Source organism: Pungitius pungitius, chromosome 21, assembly GCF_949316345.1.
Source record: "Pungitius pungitius chromosome 21, fPunPun2.1, whole genome shotgun sequence".
NCBI lineage: Eukaryota > Metazoa > Chordata > Actinopteri > Perciformes > Gasterosteidae > Pungitius > Pungitius pungitius.
Genome location: NC_084920.1, coordinates 10273890 through 10293461, shown reverse-complemented (window position 1 = coordinate 10293461; position 19572 = coordinate 10273890). Strand labels below are relative to the sequence as shown.

Sequence of the window (19572 nt, the reverse complement as noted above, 5' to 3'; positions counted from 1 at the left end):
TGATAGGCCAAGACCATAGTGGGCGCGGTTATATGGCCTGGGATTGTTTATGGTTCTATTTTGAAATAGGAAACCTAAAATCTTATCTCAGAGTAGCAATTTTGTGACCCTTAAAGTAATTCATAATATTCATTTGATGTATTGGTATATTGATAAAAAAACAGTAACGCTATAATTATGTGAAAAACATGTGTAATCGTTACTCGTTGTAACTATTACAAATACTAGTTCGTTCCATGTTCCACGCCAGGAAGTAAATGCAACGCTTTTCACATCCGGTTATTCGTCAGCTGTGTAATAATTAACTTGCTACATTTCACGGAATTATTAACCTTTTACAACATTGAGAAAGGTTCATCGTTTTACTCAAAAGAACATTCAGGAATGGCATGAAGACAATATCATCAAATCTTAGACAAATTAATATTTAGGATCTATTTCCTGTTCAACTTACATGTTCATATAAATGTCCAATTATTTGGAAATTATTTATTTATTACACAATTGCTGTTTTTAACTGAAGTATAGAGTCTGAATACTTCAAGAGCAGCATTATGTACTCTTTAACAGTAAGTTAAAATGGGTAAGAGTATGTCTTTAGCAATCTAGAGACAGTTTACTGTGTGTGCTCTGGAGACCCAATATGGAAATATTTGCAAACTGCATATACAGTATCTGTTGGATAATACAAAACAATTTGTGACAGAAGTATGTATGCCCATCATTCAATGCAATAAAGAGAAAAATACAATTAAGAGTTCTACAATAGTGTACTTTAATGACTGTTTTCACCACATTTTATATTTCTTCCGTCCTGTTTCAAAGGTGTATGGAAGAACATGCTTGTTGTTGCTGTGGATCTGAATGTAAGTTATAGCTGCAAATGCTTTATAAAAATATAAGGCTATTTCTTATAAGGAAATAGAATCACACATCTTGCTGCTCCCATGTGACCTTCAGGCAGCAGACTCCCTGCTGATATCAAAGTTGAGATCCGGTTGCCTGGCTGCCTCCACAGTGTAACTTCACCCACTTGGTAAATCAATACCTGTCGGCCCACCGGGTCTGCGTCTGCTCTCCAATTCCCCAAGCATTCTTCACATGTGGGGCTTTCATACCAGTCCCGTTTGTTGGATCTGATGAAAGAATAACACAGATACATTTCGAATTGAAACGTGTTCTATTTAATGGGAAGGTCTCTCTGCCTCTTTGAACAGGAAATATTAAAAGCATCAACCAAATGCAACATTAATTGTGTATTCAGTCAAGTTCAGTTTTCATACACCTGTCTTCTCGGTACAGAATTACAGTACAGTTTAACACAAAAATTCAGAATCATTTCAATTTGAATCAATACATGGTACTGTTTTTGTTGACGTCATTTGGAATGAAATTCATGTGTTACTGATGGGCTTGCTGAAATAAAAACTTCAAAACAACAAAGTTGCCTCTTCTTGACTTTGATTTGAAGAATTCCACTTCCTGAGATGAACACTGAGGACTCCGTAAGAGGAGGAACGCAGCAGAGAAGAGTGTGCTTTGTGTCTTCTGGAACACTATTCTCAACAACCCACAGTTTAATTTGAATAAGTAAACGCAACGAGCCCACAGAGATGCCCCAAATAACTGTAGGGGAAGCAGATTCAAAGGGAAGTGAATAATGAGATGATTGAAATCTGCACGGTATTGAGGTTTTGTACGTGTTGCTGTAATGTGAATTAGCGGAATTTGTGTTAGTCACAGTAACAGAGGGTAGGGACGAGATTCAGATAGTCAAGGCATAACAAGAACAAGTACAGAAAGGTCTCTAAACGAGACAAAGACAAAGAGTCTTGAGAGCAAGACTGGAAGGATTTAACAGCTTCCCAAACGGTCGGCACTGGTTTAATTCCAATTTTTTTTATAATCGTCAGCATATTCTATTGTCACTTTGGTCCAAACGTCATGGTAACCTGTTACCGGAGTGAACGTGAAGTTGTGTGGACTGACAGGTAAAAGTTTTGATAAAAAAAAAAAAAAAAAAGAGAACTTGGACCCTCTTTAAAAGTGACTCTTGATTGGTTGCAGGTGTTTTATCCCCACAAGCGTTCGATCGATGGAGTTAGACAGTTTTCACAAAATGCTCCAGACTTTGGTTGAAGACAACAAAAGTCTGCACAAAGGCTGAAACGGCTTGCAGCCAATCAAACAGCTAAACTGCTTAAAGCGTTAATAGTGGAGGAATGTTGAGTCCGAGGCCAGAACTTAAGCCACTTAAACTCACCTATTTATTCTTTTGGAAGCCTCCTTGAGCCAAAATAAATTTAATACAAAATAAAACCAAGTATATAGATTGAGTCAACACATTCTTTAATGCTCCACTTGCGTTGCAAGACATTGTCACAACATAAACTTCCAATAGTGAGCCATAAATGCTTAGTTAAAAAAAAAATTACACCATTGGATTTCAATTTCAATTTCAACAAGGTATTGGGTTTATTCCTACAACAATTGGTGATTGACTCAAATCCCTCCTGTAGTCCTCCGATCAGAGCCTTGCACGTGTCCCCTCGTTGATTTTATCAATAGCTTCGATCCAGTAAATGACACACTGCCCATTAAGGTTTACAGGGAAAAAGCAATTAACAAAAACCGGTAAAACATAAAAACTCACTGATTAACAACAATTCTCAATACTGTGTGTGTGACACATTAGAAGTTTGAAAGGGAGATGCTGTCTGACGGTCAAACCAACTCTTCCATCATCAGAGCGAGGATGTGGCAAAACTCTTTAGCCTGCAAGAGAGATCAGCAGCAAGATCAATAACAGGTCCCATATTTGATGATAGTGCAGCCACAGCCCGACGTCGCTACCTCTTTGAGATGAGCGGTGACTTTCTTGGCCCGACCCTGGCTGTTGTATTGGATTTCCACAGAGGGCACTTTGCCTTGTTTCTTGGGGCCGATGGTGCGCATGGACCGCACGTCGGCCAGATGAATCATAAACGCTCTCTGCTGCAGAGAAAAAAGAAACAAGCATCTGTTAGATGTTCCCTTCTATTCGGCTGCTGGAGAGCTTTTAGTATCAGCAGACATAGGAAAAAAAATGACTAAAATTCCTGAAAAGGGAGCAAAAAGGGTCTCTTTCGGAAGCAGGATTCAGCAGGGGTAGGGGACTGTTTCACTGCCCTGGCTGCTGGAGGTACCTGTGTTTTGGGGTGGAGGAACAGCACTCCCTCCTGGCTGATGGAGACCATGCACGGGGAGGGACAGCCACGCTGACTGACCTTCTGGGCCAGAAAGGAGTTGGAGCCAAACTGAGGCATGGTGCACAGCATCTCTGAAACATGGAGGATTCAGAGGAATGCAATTATCATCAAGAGAGAAGAAGGAGAAGAACAGGGAGAACTCAAGAAGAGTAGAAGAGATAAACAGAAGAAGAAAACAATAATAAAGTAGAATAGAAAGAAATGACTAAAGGTGGGAAGAGAGAAGAATAGGGGTACAAGCAAAGACAAAGAAAAGAGAGGAAGAAAAAGGAGGAGAGAGATAAGAGAAGTGACATTCATGTTTGAACTGTACTTTTAAATGAAATAAATAAATAGGATGGAAGGGAAGCTACCCACCAATGAATTGTATTTTGGCGTCTTGAGGGCTGAGCGAGTGCATGGTGGCTATCTGTCCCAGGCAGAAAGAGTGGATCTCTTCAGCTTTGCGGCTGAGTCCATCCTGTGATGGCAGGTACTCCTTCAACTCTCGCCTGGTAGGGACATACAAGCAGCTGTTACTGGACTTTCACTTTCAAACTGTTCACGCTTTCTGCACCGCGAATAAAGGCATCAACAAATCCCGTTGTGTGGAACAGTCATAATCTAAACTTCCACTGTAATGTACAAAAAAGCTTCAATAACGACACAATACATCAGAGTGGTTGTAAAAGTGTAATATGGCGGAGATGGACACAACAACTTAATAAACTCATGTTTACGATGCTGGAACAATGGAATAACTAAGGAGTTGAGTCATTATCTCAAAAAGTTTTTGTTTTCTACAACTTGTTTTTGCAACCAGAGAAATTGCCTCCTGCTGGTCAGTTGCTTTCCAAGACATTTCTGCGTTGGCTTCACTCTGTGGAACCGAAGGTATATCTTTAGATAGCTGTGACTCACAGTGAGGGCTGGTCCTGCAGTCCCTGGGCCAGATACTGCAGGGCTGACAGCTCTGCTATCTGCTGGACCGAGGAGGGACCCCCTGCAGCAGGAGTAACCATCAGCCGCCCACTGCGGAAGTCGACCAGGAGCTGCACGAACACAGAGACCGTATGGATAGCAATGAGGTGAGCCCTGAAACACACTACTACCACTTCTCCTGGATGTGGTGGACTGATGCTGTCACCTGCTGATAGTGGAACTCCACGTAGAGGTCACTGTTGTAGGACAGAGGGCTCCTCCACATCAGTCGTCTCAGGGAGAAGAAGACGGAGCCGTCGTCCAGCAGGAAGTCAAATAGATACTCCTCGGCTCGGAGGGGACGCACCATCTCACCTGACAGGAGGAGAAGCACGCTGATCTGTCAATCAGACACTTTGTATTGTTTGGACTCGCCTCTGATGTGTCATGGACGCCTGGCCGACATGCGCTGTCCATGGTGCTGGAGGGGTGGATTTAATACTGACAGGATGAAAAGCATGTTGCCTTAGTTATTTTAAGGCGCGAGATCCGAGACCCTATACTATGTATATTATACATTTTATTGTGTAGTAACATGTACTACATGTACTGTATATTGGGACTACAATCTAAATTTCTTGGCACAACATTGTGTGCAAGAGAAAGGATAAGACAGGAGAGCAAACACAATCAAATAAAATGACAATATTGGAAAAGAAAATCTATCAAAATATTTCTTCAAACAAAGCTGTTAAGTTTTTTGTGTTTTTAAATAGAAATTCAGAATTATTTTGTAAATGTAACTCCAACCGGTCATCACCTGTATTGTCCCACTGTGGTCTGGGATTCATTTTCTTTATTAAAAAAAGATTCGTAGCTCAAACATAGCTCCAATGGTGGAGCCTCGGATGCAGCCTAAAACACTGAAATCAGGTATCGACTGTGTGAATTAGTTTTTTCTTGCTGAATAGGAAGAAAAGCAACAGGTAGTCACGTAAATACTTAAACAATTTGTAAGGCTCTGTCTGTATTTGCTCACATTTCCCAAAGGATTGAACCTCATGATATTAAACATGTAACTTTTAATTGAGGAGGACCGTTTTTGGAACATACAATACACATCATGTGGGTGGCCTGTCCCTTTAAATTTGAGCTTATGACAATAAAATTATTATTTAAATATTAAAATATTATTTTTAATGTTAGAAGCGTGAGAATTGTATCAGAGCAGAAAAGGGCAATGTTTGTACCTGTAAAGAAGCAAGCAGGTGAACGACATCTTATACAAAACTAGAAAAATCAGGTTTAAAGACAAGAAACACTGTGCTTTGTATTCCGGATATCAAGTAGAAACAGCATCAGTCGGATTTACCCTGATTCTGGTGGGCGAGGATGGAGAACTCTTTGATTTCTGTGGGGTTTGAGATGCTCATCTCTTTACAGAACTCAGTGACCACTTCCGCTGCCATCTGGAAGAAAGATAACAAAAACAACGTCATTAACAAAAGGACTATAGTTTATACATGTCCAAGTATGAATCTCACATCGAATCTATTCAGACTCAACTACATGAGAGACTAGGTATGAAATACCACTGGTCAAAGAGGAATTAGGGACATTGGTGTTAAATGGAATGAAGAAAATGAACCGAGCAGCATTTTACAGATAACCATAAAATAGAGGTTTTTCCAGTGGTGGGAAATTAGACGTAAGCTCTCCAAAATAAACAATTTCTTATGAAATGACAAAAAACAAAGTAGCCTAAAAGAGTTATTAGCCTCAAGAGATAGTGGAGGATTGGCCCATTCAAATAGGGAGGTTTATAGCATTTGGAATGAATGAGATACAGCACTGAGCTCAAAATGAACGGGCGCTGAGCTCCCCATCTTGGCTTATGAATTTGAGATCGTATTTACAGTTGAGGAGCTGCATGGGGTCAGCATTTGGATTGAAAAGAGGGGAGAAGAGAAATTTAAGATATTCAAGCTAGAGTGGCAAAAAGATTTTGGAAGATGTGTGGCAGGAGATCCTATTGTACGTAGCCCGGCCAAGAAGGATGCAAAAAAGACAGTCTATCCATTCCAAACATCACTACAAAGATACTATTTAACACCAATGGAAATTCCTAGAATGGGCTGACGTCTTACACTGAAGCTGCGTATCCTGATGGGGAAATCCACTCCTCCTGGAAGCTGAATGGGAATACGTCGAGATGTTTTGCCAGCCTGCAATAAGCCAAGAGAACCTCAGAAAAGCGCGTGACCGAGTGCGACGGCGGGAAAACACTGCGGGTGTGTGGGTTAACTCGCCAGAAGGGCCTCCATCTCCACGTAGGAGGGGACGTTACGGCGGCCCCCGAAGCTGAAAGACCGCTGGAGGTTGTCCTGACACACGCCTGCCAGCTCTGAGGACACACGTGTGTTTGTCACAGACATTGAAAGAGAGCGGATATAGTTCTGAACACATAGTCAGCATAGTGTTAACACTATAGGGGTTTTGTGTGGCATAGCGCAGGCCTTCTCGTGTGTGTGTTTCTCCTACCTTGGTACGGGTGATCGTAGTTCTGAGAGATGTCGCGTAGGTGACGCGAGACAAACGGTTGCAGAGTACCGGAGCAGGGGAAGAACCCGCTAATGAGGTTGAAGAGCCGCCAGCCGAGGGTGCAGACGGACCTGTGAAGATGGCACAGAGTACACAGTCTCAGCATTTTAATCAACCTTAAAATGCTATTTAACTGGAGTAAAATACCTCACTCGACTTATTTTTCTCAGACAACAAAGAAACATCACAAACCCAACAACACCCGTCAACCCCAAGGTAGCCCCACCCTAAAGCCCACCCTGCTTTATGGTCTATAAATGGACAATCATTTGCTAAATGAACATCATGCTGTATTGATGAAGACTTGAAATCGAAAGGATCGGCGGTTTGATCCCAGTCGGCAGATTGAATCTGCATGTCGGTGTGTCCTTGGGCAAGACACATAACCCCAAACTGCTCATGGAGCTGTTACTACGGTGTGTGTGTGAAGGTGTGAATGTTTCTGATGAGCAGGTGGAACCGTGTATGTTGGCTCCTATCATACTCATCAGCGCATGAATGGGTGAATGATGACATGTGGTGTTGAAGAGCTTCGAGTGGTCGGAAGACTAGAAAGGAGATACAATATAATCCGTTTACCATTTACAATGTTAACCAAGTTAACTGTAAATTGCTGTAAAACAAGGTGTCACTAATATACATGGACTTACATTTTATAAATTTGTAAAAATTGTGAAACAAAAGAAACTGTCAAGCCCTAAATGAACAGTGTAAATTTTTTTATTGTGACAACCAAGGGGTTGTTGTTTAGGATACCAGTAAAGCACCCAACATAAAAGTATGCTTTGGGAATGTTGAAAAACACTCACCTAGTCGGGTTGTTGGTGGTTTGCTTGATGACCTGGCAGTAAATCTCATCTCTCAGCAGCTCCTTTTCCTTCCCCAACTGAACAGATGAGATAAACTCTCCTTTAAATCCCAAAGAAGTCTACGTGAGTCACAGAGGAATCACGCCGCTTGAACGAGCACTGACCAGTAAAATGTAGCTCAAGCAGTCTGCCTGGCTGTTACTCTCCGTCATTGGCATGTCACCCATGAACTGCATCAGATCTGAAAGGGACGGAGGGAAGGGAGAAGGAGTGAGGGAGTAGCGCGGGGGGGGCGGCGGTGGTCTCAGTGTGTCTCCGTATGCTTCGTGTAGATGCACTCACTGGCGAAGCACTCGACAGACAAGTCGTTGATTTCAGGATCGTTGTAGAGAATGAGGGACTCGCCTATGGGAACCTGGATGGACGGAACCAATGCTGTCAGCGGGGTTGGATTTGCACTGGCATGAAGATATCTACCACAATTTTGTATTTACATATCTAAACAAGGGAAATCGGGCATCTTCTGAAGCTGATCTCGAGCCATGATGTTTAATACCGCAGCAACTTAGAATGCATAGCACTAGAAATAGAAACCATTTTTATATATGAGGAGTATGCATATTCCTTTTAGATGGCAGTAATGACTCATTATCAAATGTAAGTCAGGTAAAGACAGCTGAACCTCAGAATGTAGCGGTTCCCCCAAATCAGACCTAAAAAGAGATCAAATAGTGAACTTGCGCTGCTGTTGGCAACATACAATGTTGTGTTTACAGCTTGTTTTCACTGCCCTCAAGGAGCCCAAAATGAATTAATGCATGTTTGACAGAATCTTGTGAAGACACAAACCATTCAGTTGTTGTACTATGAGCAGGTCTAACGTCCCACTGCTGTGGTTGAAGGGCATTATTTTCAGTGACAGTCTAAATAAACAGTAGGCATGTTGTGTGAGGACACAGATGTGTCCATGTACACTAACTAATAGTACGAGCAAAGTAAAAAGCACAATACATGATGTTAGGATAACTCACTTCTGTGTGTTGCACTGCCTCTGCAAAGTTCCTTCCACTTGATGGAAGCCCTGTAGTCCCCACTCTTTTTAATGAACAAATAATAACAGCACAAAATCAGCCACAACACATCGCAAACCCAAACGAACATAGTCAACGAGTCATCGGCCTTGCATCATACCGGAAATACTTCAAGGCAAACTCCGCCATGCCCGAGTTCTCGAGCTCATGCAGCGAGCCCTGGACGGATGCGGCGGACGAGGCCTCTCGACCGAGCAGGTCTGAATCAACACTGCCCACGCGTCTACGGATGGGTCCTGGAGGCGAGCCCTCGGGCAGGCCGGCAGGTCTGGCTCCCCTCATGCTTTTCCTCCGGACATCTCTTTGGGCCAGGTGGAGACTGTGGTAGTCTGGGGCAGCGGAGGGCTGGGTGAGGTCACAGGGGAAAAGACCAGAGCGCCCCCCCATGGTGCCAAAACGCCAGCCTAGTGGAAACACACACACCAAGACAAGTTTGGATGAGAAGGAGATACAATGAGTAATACGGCATATCTGAACCTAAGAACTGCTGGCATCTTACCAGTCTGGAGCCCTTCCATTGGCAGCAGTTTAATCATGTCACCCTTGTTAAAGCTAAGCAGACTTTTGTCATCTGTCACATAACTTGTCAGGGCAACGACATGGTCCGAGTCCTAGAGGGCAAGGAGAGAGATGAAAAGGAGTTTAATATGCGGGTCACATGGCCAAAAGATGGCCCAAAGCTGAAAGATAATATCAATGATGATGATTTTGGACTTAAGGAATATAAAGGCTAGTAACACTAAATGAGTACCTTGAGGAGCTCCTGCAGGATGAAGCTGATCATGGCAGTGATCTGAGGAGCTCTGGATGACTGCATCACCAACGTTTCTCTCGTCAGCTCCAGTTCGACTTTATCTGAACCCTGGAGTTCAACTGACAGCAACTCTGAAAAACTATAATCATGCAGACCAGGGTTAACAGTCTGTGTAATAAATATGCGCTGAACGTAATGTTTGAATATATCTGTGTAGTACATTACAGCGACAACACCATCCTGTAGATACACGCTCTACAACATCAGGAGAAAACGACCCCATCTCACTCAGAAGGCGGCACAGGTACTGATTCAGGCTCCCGCCTTGACTACTGTAACTCTCTCCTGGCAGGTCTCCCTGCTACCGCCATTCGACCACTGCAGCTCATCCAGAATGCAGCAGCTCGACTGGTCTTCAACCTTCCAAAATTCTCCCACACTACTCCACTCCTCCACTCTCTTCACTGGTTACCAGTGGCTGCCCACATCCAGTTCAAAGCATTGGTGCTCACGTACCATGCTGTGAATGGATCGGGTCCAGTCCACATCCAGGACATGGTGAAACCCTACATCCCAACCCGCACACTCCGATCTGCATCTGCCAAGCTGCTTGTTCCTCCCTCACTAAGAGAAAAGCACTCGGCAAGATCACAACTCTTTGCTATGAGGGGCCGTTTAGGACTTAACTACTGAGACACTCTCACACACACTACTGAGACACTCTCACACACACTACTGAGACACTCTCACACACACTATTGAGACACTCTCATACACACTATTGAGACACTCTCACACACACTACTGAGACACTCTCATACACACTATTGAGAAACTCAGACAGCATCTCACTATACAACATGAGAGCATCTCACTATACAATGTGAGAGAATCTCAGTATACAATGTGAGAGCATCTCACTATACAATGTGAGAGAATCTCAGTATACAGTGTGAGAGAATCTCAGTTACACCGGAAGGCATCTCAGTTACACCGGAAGGCGGAAGCAAAGAGCGCTGATTTTGAACAGCGCAATGCGCCAATCATACGCCCTTCCTTCATATGCCTTGAAGTCCGAGCTTGCCCGTCCAAGTTTATAAATACTACCATATTCAAGAGACGGAATGTCATTTTAGGACGTTTTCAGGCGAGAAATTAGGTGTTTAAGCAACATTTCTGCGGTCGGTTTGTTAACATTAAGCCATCGTAAAAAATTCCATGGAGGATGTCGGAGACGTGAGGCGTAGTTAACGGGACCATCTGATGCCCCCAGCACCGGGCGGTCAGCCTCATCTCACGCCGCAGACAGCAGCCTGTTCTCGGCCAGACGTCTGTGAAATTGACTACTTGTATTAGGGGGATGTTGGACCGTCCTGATTTGCAATGCCCTGACGCGTATTTGTCCTCCTTTTTTGGAGTTGCGCTGGGAAAACTGTCGCCCCCCCCCCCCCCTCTCTGGCCGTAACGTCCGCGCCACCCCCGCTAACCTGAAACGACTTTGACACCCCTGATTTAGAGCCTCACGAAATATTGTCCTTTTTTATGGTGTTATGGATATGGTCACCCTACATTGTATCTACTTTTCCGTAGCGGAGACACGTGTGGATCTTACAATAGAAATATTCATTAATTAATATTTGGATTTTAATGTATTATTTAATCGATTATTATCCTTCGCTTTGAAGCTGATGCCCTGCTGCCGGTTTCCATGACGGTCTCCCCACAAGACCTTTAATAAAGACACGATTAGTTTTATTCCACAATGATACAGTACAATACGCGCGCACACTATGGATACAGTATAGTTTACGTATAGTTTATTAAGGTTATGAATTTAAACTCTGCTCGCAAAATAGCCATTAAACAAACACCAGTCTCAGATTAGAGGTTATGAACACTCATCCTAGTTATACTATCGTATATATAACCGCTACGGAAAAGTGGATCGAAGCGGAGCATTTCATTGAAGTCTGGCCGGGAACAGGCTGCTGTCTGCGGCGTGAGATGAGGCTGACCGCCCGGTGCTGGGGGCATCAGATGGTCCCGTTAACTACGCCTCACGTCTCCGACATCCTCCATGGAATTTTTTACGATGGCTGAATGTTAACAAACCGACCGCAGAAATGTTGCTTAAACACCTAATTTCTCGCCTGAAAACGTCCTAAAATGACATTCCGTCCCTTGAATATGGTAGTATTTATAAACTTGGACGGGCGACCGCAGACTTCAAGGCATATGAAGGAAGGGCATATGATTGGCGCATTGCGCTGTTCAAAATCAGCGCTCTTTGCTTCCGCCTTCCGGTGTAACTGAGATGCCTTCCGGTGTAACTGAGATTCTCTCACACTGTATAATGAGATGCTCTCACATTGTATAGTGAGATGCTCTCATGTTGTATAGTGAGATGCTGTCTGAGTGTCTCAATAGTGTGTATGAGAGTGTCTCAGTAGTGTGTGTGAGAGTGTCTCAATAGTGTGTATGAGAGTGTCTCAATAGTGTGTGTGAGAGTGTCTCAGTAGTGTGTGTGAGAGTGTCTCAATAGTGTGTGTGAGAGTGTCTCAGTAGTGTGTGTGAGAGTGTCTCAGTAGTGTGTGTGAGAGTGTCTCAGTAGTGTGTGTGAGAGTGTCTCAGTAGTTAAGTCCTAAACGGCCCCTCATACTTTGCTGTCCTGGCTCCCAGATGGTGGAATGAGCTCTCTGATGACATCAGGACTGCAGAGAGTCTTTACATCTTCCACCGAAAACTAAAGACACACCTCTTTAGACTATATGTTGACTAAAAGCACTAACATGTTGTAGCACTTCAATTGTACTTATACTGGTTCTTATCTATAACAAGTTGTAAATCGGCTGTTTCTTGTTCCATGGTTGAAATGCACTTATTGTAAGTCGCTTTGGATAAAATCGTCAGCTAGATGACATGTAATGTAATCATAAATGGTGCTGTTAGACCCGTTTTAACAGCTGTGTGCCTCCCTTTGAGTGCGGCAAACCATTTTTGACTCCAGTGAAAGTGTTCCGGTTAGTGAAGAGCCCGTCGGACAATCTCTTTTAATCTGATTTACCAAGGGCCAAATATTTAGCATTACTTTCTAACTTCCTGTCTTTGAAATACATCTTGAACCATTTGAAGTGAAACATTGATCAAACCGATAAGCTGTGCCAGTGGGTTGCACGTTTACCTGTAGTTTGTGAGCAGCCGTAGGTGTTTGGGGTTGACGCCTGACGCTTTGACCATCTTCAGTAGACGAATGCCCCGATGAGACACGCCCAAAACCTGAGTGTCCCCACTGTACGACTTTAACAAACACAAAGGGAAGACAATTGTCAATAGTTAGTTGTATAGCAACTGCTAACGCTTTAAACGAGACAGTCAGTATACAACCTAAAAATATTGTATAAGCATTTACTTCTCTCTACTCACCAGCAGAGGGCGACTCCTCTATCAATGTATTATGTAGTAGTAAATATCTTGTCTAATAATAATAATAATTATGATTAATATAATTAAAAAGCCCATGACGTTAAATAGACTATACCCTACCAGCTCCCTCCTGCAAAGCCCATGTTACTTTAAAGTTATGCTGCTAGTGGACCAACTGCTCAACAATCCTGGTTAAAAAATAAGCAACATGAACGTAATGCATCTCTAAAGAAGCCAGTCAATTGGTAGAACCATGACTTAGAACCTAGCAGGGTGAAGCTGCTTTTAGCTACAACGCTGCACACAGAACTTGATAATCCTCAACAACTCAACAAAAAAAACCTTTCTCTACCATCAACTGTTTGGTGTCATCTACTGAACTTTTTTTTCCCTTGCGCACTCCATCCAATCTTCACATCTCGCGTTTGAATTGTCAAAGCACAAAACGGCACGGTGATGCTTCAGACTCCACATTCATGATCACCTTCACAGGGAACAGACGGATGAAGTAGTTTTCCCAGTTGTCTCGAGCCGCAATGACAATCCTCTTCTTCATGACGTCATTCTGGATGGTGCTTATAGTCATTCCCACACTGAAATTTGCTAGAGTTCAAATGGGGATTAAGAAAATGGTCAGCAAAGGGATGGAGAAACAAAAGGAGGAAGTGGATGAATGAATGAGGATCACTCTTACCCAGCAGGTCCTTCATCTTCCTCCTCTCCTCTCTGCTGATCCTCACACAGCTGTCAGAGTAGGTGTCCCTCATAATCTAAAACATATTACACATGATGATTGGGACAAATTGTATGTCTACTTGAACAAATCCAAATAGTGTATCCGTATATATGTAAATATACAAACCTGTTCACACAACAGATTGAGGATGTAAGGCCGGTCGAACATCTCTTTGGGGTAAAACACCTGCACATGAACAAAGAAGACTTACAGATTCCCCTGTGTAGTGCGAGGTGGTGATCAGTGTCACGGCTACAAAGTGTGTGTTGAGTAATCCAGACAGATTTTTGTGAAGCGCGTATCAAGGATTGCGTTGATGACACACAGTATGGGGTGACGCAAGCCGGCCGTACGTACCATTTATAAAATGGTTTCGGAGGTTTTGCGTGCAATTCCAAATATAAAAGGAGGCAGCGAAACGCATTACATACAAATAAATAAAATGCTTTCAGAGTAACAGAAGAAGGACATTCACATCACTGTGCTTTCCCCAATTGGTTTCCACTTTTCCACTTTTTTGACCCCGCCATTCTAATACAAAGACAGACACCATATTAATAAATTCCTGATTTGTGTATTGGAATCACAAACATCATTAACTGATTTATTAAATTCAAAGCTTTATACGGCAAAGCTATGATGTCATTACAATCACTCGGCCTGTTTTTACACGTATTGTCCCTCGTGAAGCTTTGACTCACGAGTGAACCAATGGGATGGAACGTCTGAATGTTTGATGAAGCTTCACGAGTTTTCTTCTAGTTTCTTTAACCACCTTTTGGTCTATTTTTATATCTCTTTTTATATCTTCATCACTAGTGAGAGGGATTATTCATGAATCTGAAGCACTTGTTCCTTGAGACACCTGCTTTTGAAAAGTCATTGCGAATACAAAACAGATTGGTGCAATTTTGAGGGAACGTCAGAGTGTTGTGTATTTGTGTCTTACTTCTTTTCGCAGGAACAGTTTTCCCGGCATTTTGGAGTAAGAGAAGTAAACCCGAGCGGAGAAGCGGTGGAGCTGGGAGCGAATGCCGTCGTCCTCTTGCATCACATCTGCAGTTAATAAACAGCAGAAGGGGGGGTCGGTGAGAGACACGGACTCCCTCACGTTCAATTACATTGGGCAGAATGACTGACTGACAAAACGCGTTGCACTAGAGGCCTTTTAATCTCTGGTTCGGAGACCACATGGGGGCACACTCACTGAGAGACGGGGCCGCCATGGGCGGTGGGTCAGGGATGCTCTGTAAGACGGGCGGCGGGGACGGGGGAGGCGGCGGGTAAGCGGGCGAAGGTTTCGGGGAGCTCTGAGAGCCGAACAGGTCCCCCAGGGAGCGCTGTTTCTGCTTCATGTTGCTGGAGATGACGCGGGGTCCCTTGGTGAAGGGAGTACTTTCCACTGGCGGAGCCACCCACTGTTTCTGTGAGCATTTAGAATGGGAAGGTGTGAGGATGTAGCATACCGTATTTTTTTCCTGGCAGAGATACTCAAATTGAGTGAGAATAAGAAACAGCCCCTGACCTTTTGTTGTGGAACTGGTGATATGTTTTTGAGTTTGGCCAGAGCTTCCTCTTTGGGGTCATTCTTCTTTACGAAATGCCGCGGAGCAGGTCTGGGAAAAAAAGATGAAAAACAGTACATCTAGTTGTTCTTTTCAGAGGTGTCGCCCTCTGATGGTCAGTAAAGAGAATGCGACACTTCCGTGTCTGCTTTATAGAACGGGAGGTTGCCGCCTGGTCCAAACAGGCATAGACATACATAAAGGCTAGATGTCTTGTCTGCGTTGCCGGCCCAACAGAGTCGAACCTCCGCACATGGTGGCCATCTTGGTAGGGTGAGCTCGCTCACCCACAACATTGTGTTGGTAGTGATAAGTGTACTTTTTAAATAACCATAACTTAAGCTCAATTGTCAACCGATTTTTAAACGGTTTGGTTTGTTATGTTATGACGTTATGTAACGTCAGAGATGTAGTTATGACACTGCATAAATACTACGAATAATACATGTTCTAAAATAGGTACAAGATTTGTCTTTACAAATATACATCAAGAAATGCTGCATGTTGAAATCCGCACCCTGCACAGAGATGTATTTATGACACTGCATAATTATAATTATAACCATAGGTTTTCATACAAAAATGACATTAAACAGGACATTATTCAAAGGTATGCAGTGTCATAACTACATCTCTGACGTTTATAACAAACCAAAGCAACTAAAAATCACGTTCCCTTACTCCGCCGTAAGACATATAGCCTTTATATACGTCTATGGAAGCAGGACCCGGCAGGATGTTAAATCAGATGAAACCTTGAAGGATCGTGTACCCCACAGACTTCACCTCTATCGCCCTCGCTTCCCTGTTTCACACCCTGTCTCCTAACAAAGTCCTTACCTTGGTAACCTCTGCCCGTCCCACCACCTGCCCCCTCAAGCCCATTCCGTCCCACATTCTACAGTCTATCGCCCCCGATCTTCTTCCTTTCCTCATCTGTCTCATTAACAATGCTCTGTTATCTGGCTGTTTCCTCAACTCTCTGAAGGAGGCAAGAGTTAACCCACTCCTGAAGAAACCCACCCTCAAACCTTCTGAAGAAAACAACTACAGACCGGTATCTCTTCCCTTTCTGTCCAAAACTATTGAACGAGCCAACGACGAGCCGACAACACCCAACTAATTCTCTCCTTCCCCGACTCGGACACTCAGGTGGCGGCACGGATCTCTGCATGTCTGACTAACATCTCCCAGTGGATGTCCGCTCATCACCTGAAGATTAACCCCGACAAGACCGAACTACTTTTCTTACCCGGATAAAACTCTCCCACTCAAGACCTGACTGTTAACTTGGGCGACTCCATGTTAACGCCGACTCTGACTGCCAGGAACCTTGGTGTGACTTGACTCCCAACATCACAGCGACAACACGATCGTGTAGATACACGCTCTACAACATCAGGAGAATACGACCTCTTCTCACTCAGAAGGCGGCACAGGTACTGATTCAGGCTCTTGTCATCTCCCGCCTTGACTACTGTAACTCTCTCCTGGCAGGTCTCCCTGCTGCCGCCATTCGACCACTGCAGCTCACCCAGAATGCAACAGCTCGACTGGTCTTCAACCTTCCAAAATACTCCCACACCACACCACTTGTCCGTTCTCTACACTGGTTACCAGTACGTATCATGCTGTGAATGGATCGGGTCCAGTCCACATCCAGGACATGGTCAAACCCTACATCCCAACCCGCACACTCCGATCTGCATCTGCCAAGCTGCTTGTTCCTCCCTCTCTGAGAGAAAAGCACTCGGCGAGATCGCAACTCTTTGCTGTCCTGGCTCCGAGATGGTGGAATGAGCTCTCTGATGAGATCAGGACTGCAGAGAGCCTCTACATCTTCCGCCAAAAACTCAAGACACACCTTTTCAGACTCTACCTTGACTAAAACACTAGCAAACCGTAGCACTAACAAATCGTAGCACTTAAATTGTACTTATAATGGCACTTTTCTACAACATGTTTTGAAACTGCTTATTTGACAAAATTGAACTTTCTTGTTACTTGTTCTCCTGAGTATCTCTATGTGGAAATGCACTTATTGTAAGTCGCTTTGGATAAAAGCGTCAGCTAAATGACATGTAATGTAATGTAATGTGTGTGGACCTCGTGTAGGTGCAGCGTTGAAACTAACCTGACAGGCTCAAAAGGTTTGACTTCTGGTTGGGGTCGGCTGTTATACATTTTGATGATTTCCCGGATTTTGGAGGTTGGTTCCGGCGTGTTCTTAGCGAGAGTGCTGCTGGTGGGGGTTGTCGGTGCTGCTGGTGGGGGGTCGTCAACTATGGCAGGAGGGGTGTGGGGAGTCTTCACTGTTACGAGAGACATAAAGTACATACCAAAGCTGCTCCTTTTCCTCTTAAGCCACTGGATTGAGATCTACAAACTACACAATTCTAGCTCTCATAAAGTGAAGTCATATTTCTGGATTACACTAACTATCTTCTCACCCGCGGGCTTGGCTGCTGTTGGGGGGGGGGACTGACGTGGCGATGGTGGCGAGCGTTCCTGCTGTGGGCCGGAGGGGGCTGGACGAGAACGTGGGGCTTTGGATACACCTTGGAGGGATGCAGTAGAGCAACGGGATGGAGAATAATGACACACATGGCTTAAACTCATTATTATACCATAAGCACTGGGATTTATATTGTGTTAAAATGTTAACATAATTTATCAATTACATAGTTGTCTTCATCACAATCAAGCATGATTCTATTCCAAACCTCTGTGCAGTTATGTTCTATACTAGGTTAGATATAGCAAATTCCAAAGTGATTTTTGAAAAATAGTTTTGTTTAAAAAAATAAATGTCTATCGATTGTTCCCTTTCGGCTCCACTGACCAATCTTCTGGAAGTATTTCCTCTTGTCTCCGAAAGACTGCAAGTCCTCTTCTGTTTCTGGCTGAAGAGGAAATAATAATAATGACACCACAAGAAGAAGAAAAAGAGCCGGGGACACCAGTCCGTTCACATCTGAGGGAATTAAAGGATGAGGCTGCAGTGTTCCATAGCTCTCTGCGAGCACCCTGTGTCATTATTGACATGCCACTCTTAGCGCATTTACATTACATGTGGAATAAAATGGCAAAAAACACGTCAAAGATGCATGCATAACATTTTTTTACACTCATTAGATTCAGTAATACCTCTGGCTTCGGTGGCTTGTAGCTGCTGGTGCGTTTAGGCGCAGGTGCTTTGGTCCGGGCAGGAGGGGGCGAGGGAGATGTAGATAGAGGGGAGGGCGAACGGTTCACGGACCGCCGCTCTGACTTTTGCCTTCGCTGCTTGTCCTCCCCCCACTGCTGCTTCACCTCCTGCTTCTTCTGCTTCTTCTGCTGCTCCTGGGTCTGCTGCTGGGACAGATTCATCGCCTGCATGGTCATCTGCTGGGCCTGCAGAGGAGGAGGAGAGAGGACAGGTGAGCACGGAGCTGGAGTGGTTAGTGTGACAGGAAGTAAGGAAATGGTGGAAGTGGGTGCAGGGGGCAACTACAGAATGAAAGATGTCTGTGTTGTGTGATGTCGTGTGCCTGCCCTCACCATGAGAAAGGCCTGCTGGTTGATGAGGGCCTGCTGTGATGCTGCCATTTGCAAGGGGTCGGCGACAGGCGCCATGGGAGTCTGAGGCATCATCATACCTGTGTACGCATACACACAACAAAGGGCATTTAAGTCTTTAACAAAGGTATTGACACAATATAACATTTAACACACAATCAAGATGCACCAATTCATGTTTTCTTCTCACTAAATTTAATGAGAAAGTAGATCCAAACTTTTGACTGCCACTGCATATATGAGAGAAATGTCCATATCCTTCTTCCACATTATCTAATTCACAGGTGGAACCTCTGGTTCTGCCAAGTGAAGCTGACGTAACTTAAAACTTCCAATCGCTCTACTGACCAGCCATGGACAACTCCTCTGGTTACGAAAACAAGTCAGATGTTATAGAGGTCTATGAGAAAAGAACCCTATTTCTCACATGATTTATTACCTCAACATTGTAGACATGAGTTTAGGGTTGTTAATGGTAGATTGAATACAACGTGAGGTTCATTTTAATAACTATGGATCATTTATTGCCAAATACAGACTGAACGATTGGAAGGCCGCTTTTGCTACGAGCTACAAGTTGTATACTGCTTCTGTGAGTCACTCCTCCACGTTCCAAACTTGGTCATTTGACAAACATTGACAAACCGATGGATGACTCCACAATAACTACGTTTATCCTTATACATAATATAGATTGTTCTTACAAATTGTATAACCCAGTTTTTGTGTCCACAAGTTATGGAGGGTTTAGAAAGCTGCTAGCTCCATTGCTCTGAAGCCCATGTACATTGAATTCTTTTTGTCCGTTTATTATAAGGGGCAATGGGTGAGATATAGCATTTTTGTTTAAAACATCCAAAAACAATAACTAACATTATCTACAGGCT

General features: G+C 43.8%; 1 protein-coding gene across 2 annotated transcripts in view; it reads right to left on the bottom strand.

Annotated features, from left to right (window-relative positions):
• Positions 1 to 789: 789 nt before the first annotated feature.
• myo15b (myosin XVB) overlaps positions 790 to 19572 on the bottom strand; it is a 29722-nt gene continuing 10939 nt past the window's right edge. For both annotated transcript variants that reach the window (XM_062560165.1, XM_062560164.1), the window contains exons 16-44: positions 18668 to 18765; positions 18275 to 18520; positions 17970 to 18030; positions 17578 to 17685; positions 17262 to 17439; positions 15088 to 15178; positions 14770 to 14986; positions 14512 to 14618; positions 13689 to 13748; positions 13521 to 13596; positions 13311 to 13429; positions 12585 to 12700; positions 9401 to 9542; positions 9149 to 9260; positions 8750 to 9053; positions 8590 to 8653; positions 7901 to 7973; positions 7723 to 7799; positions 7559 to 7635; positions 6690 to 6820; positions 6458 to 6552; positions 6296 to 6373; positions 5521 to 5617; positions 4375 to 4523; positions 4149 to 4279; positions 3606 to 3739; positions 3186 to 3319; positions 2854 to 2994; positions 790 to 2775 (exon numbers count right to left, since the gene is read on the bottom strand). In XM_062560165.1, coding sequence (XP_062416149.1) covers positions 2725 to 2775; positions 2854 to 2994; positions 3186 to 3319; positions 3606 to 3739; positions 4149 to 4279; positions 4375 to 4523; positions 5521 to 5617; positions 6296 to 6373; positions 6458 to 6552; positions 6690 to 6820; positions 7559 to 7635; positions 7723 to 7799; positions 7901 to 7973; positions 8590 to 8653; positions 8750 to 9053; positions 9149 to 9260; positions 9401 to 9542; positions 12585 to 12700; positions 13311 to 13429; positions 13521 to 13596; positions 13689 to 13748; positions 14512 to 14618; positions 14770 to 14986; positions 15088 to 15178; positions 17262 to 17439; positions 17578 to 17685; positions 17970 to 18030; positions 18275 to 18520; positions 18668 to 18765 — 3467 coding nt within the window. In that variant the 3' untranslated portion in view covers positions 790 to 2724. The remainder of the gene's footprint in view (positions 2776 to 2853; positions 2995 to 3185; positions 3320 to 3605; positions 3740 to 4148; positions 4280 to 4374; positions 4524 to 5520; positions 5618 to 6295; positions 6374 to 6457; positions 6553 to 6689; positions 6821 to 7558; positions 7636 to 7722; positions 7800 to 7900; positions 7974 to 8589; positions 8654 to 8749; positions 9054 to 9148; positions 9261 to 9400; positions 9543 to 12584; positions 12701 to 13310; positions 13430 to 13520; positions 13597 to 13688; positions 13749 to 14511; positions 14619 to 14769; positions 14987 to 15087; positions 15179 to 17261; positions 17440 to 17577; positions 17686 to 17969; positions 18031 to 18274; positions 18521 to 18667; positions 18766 to 19572) is intronic.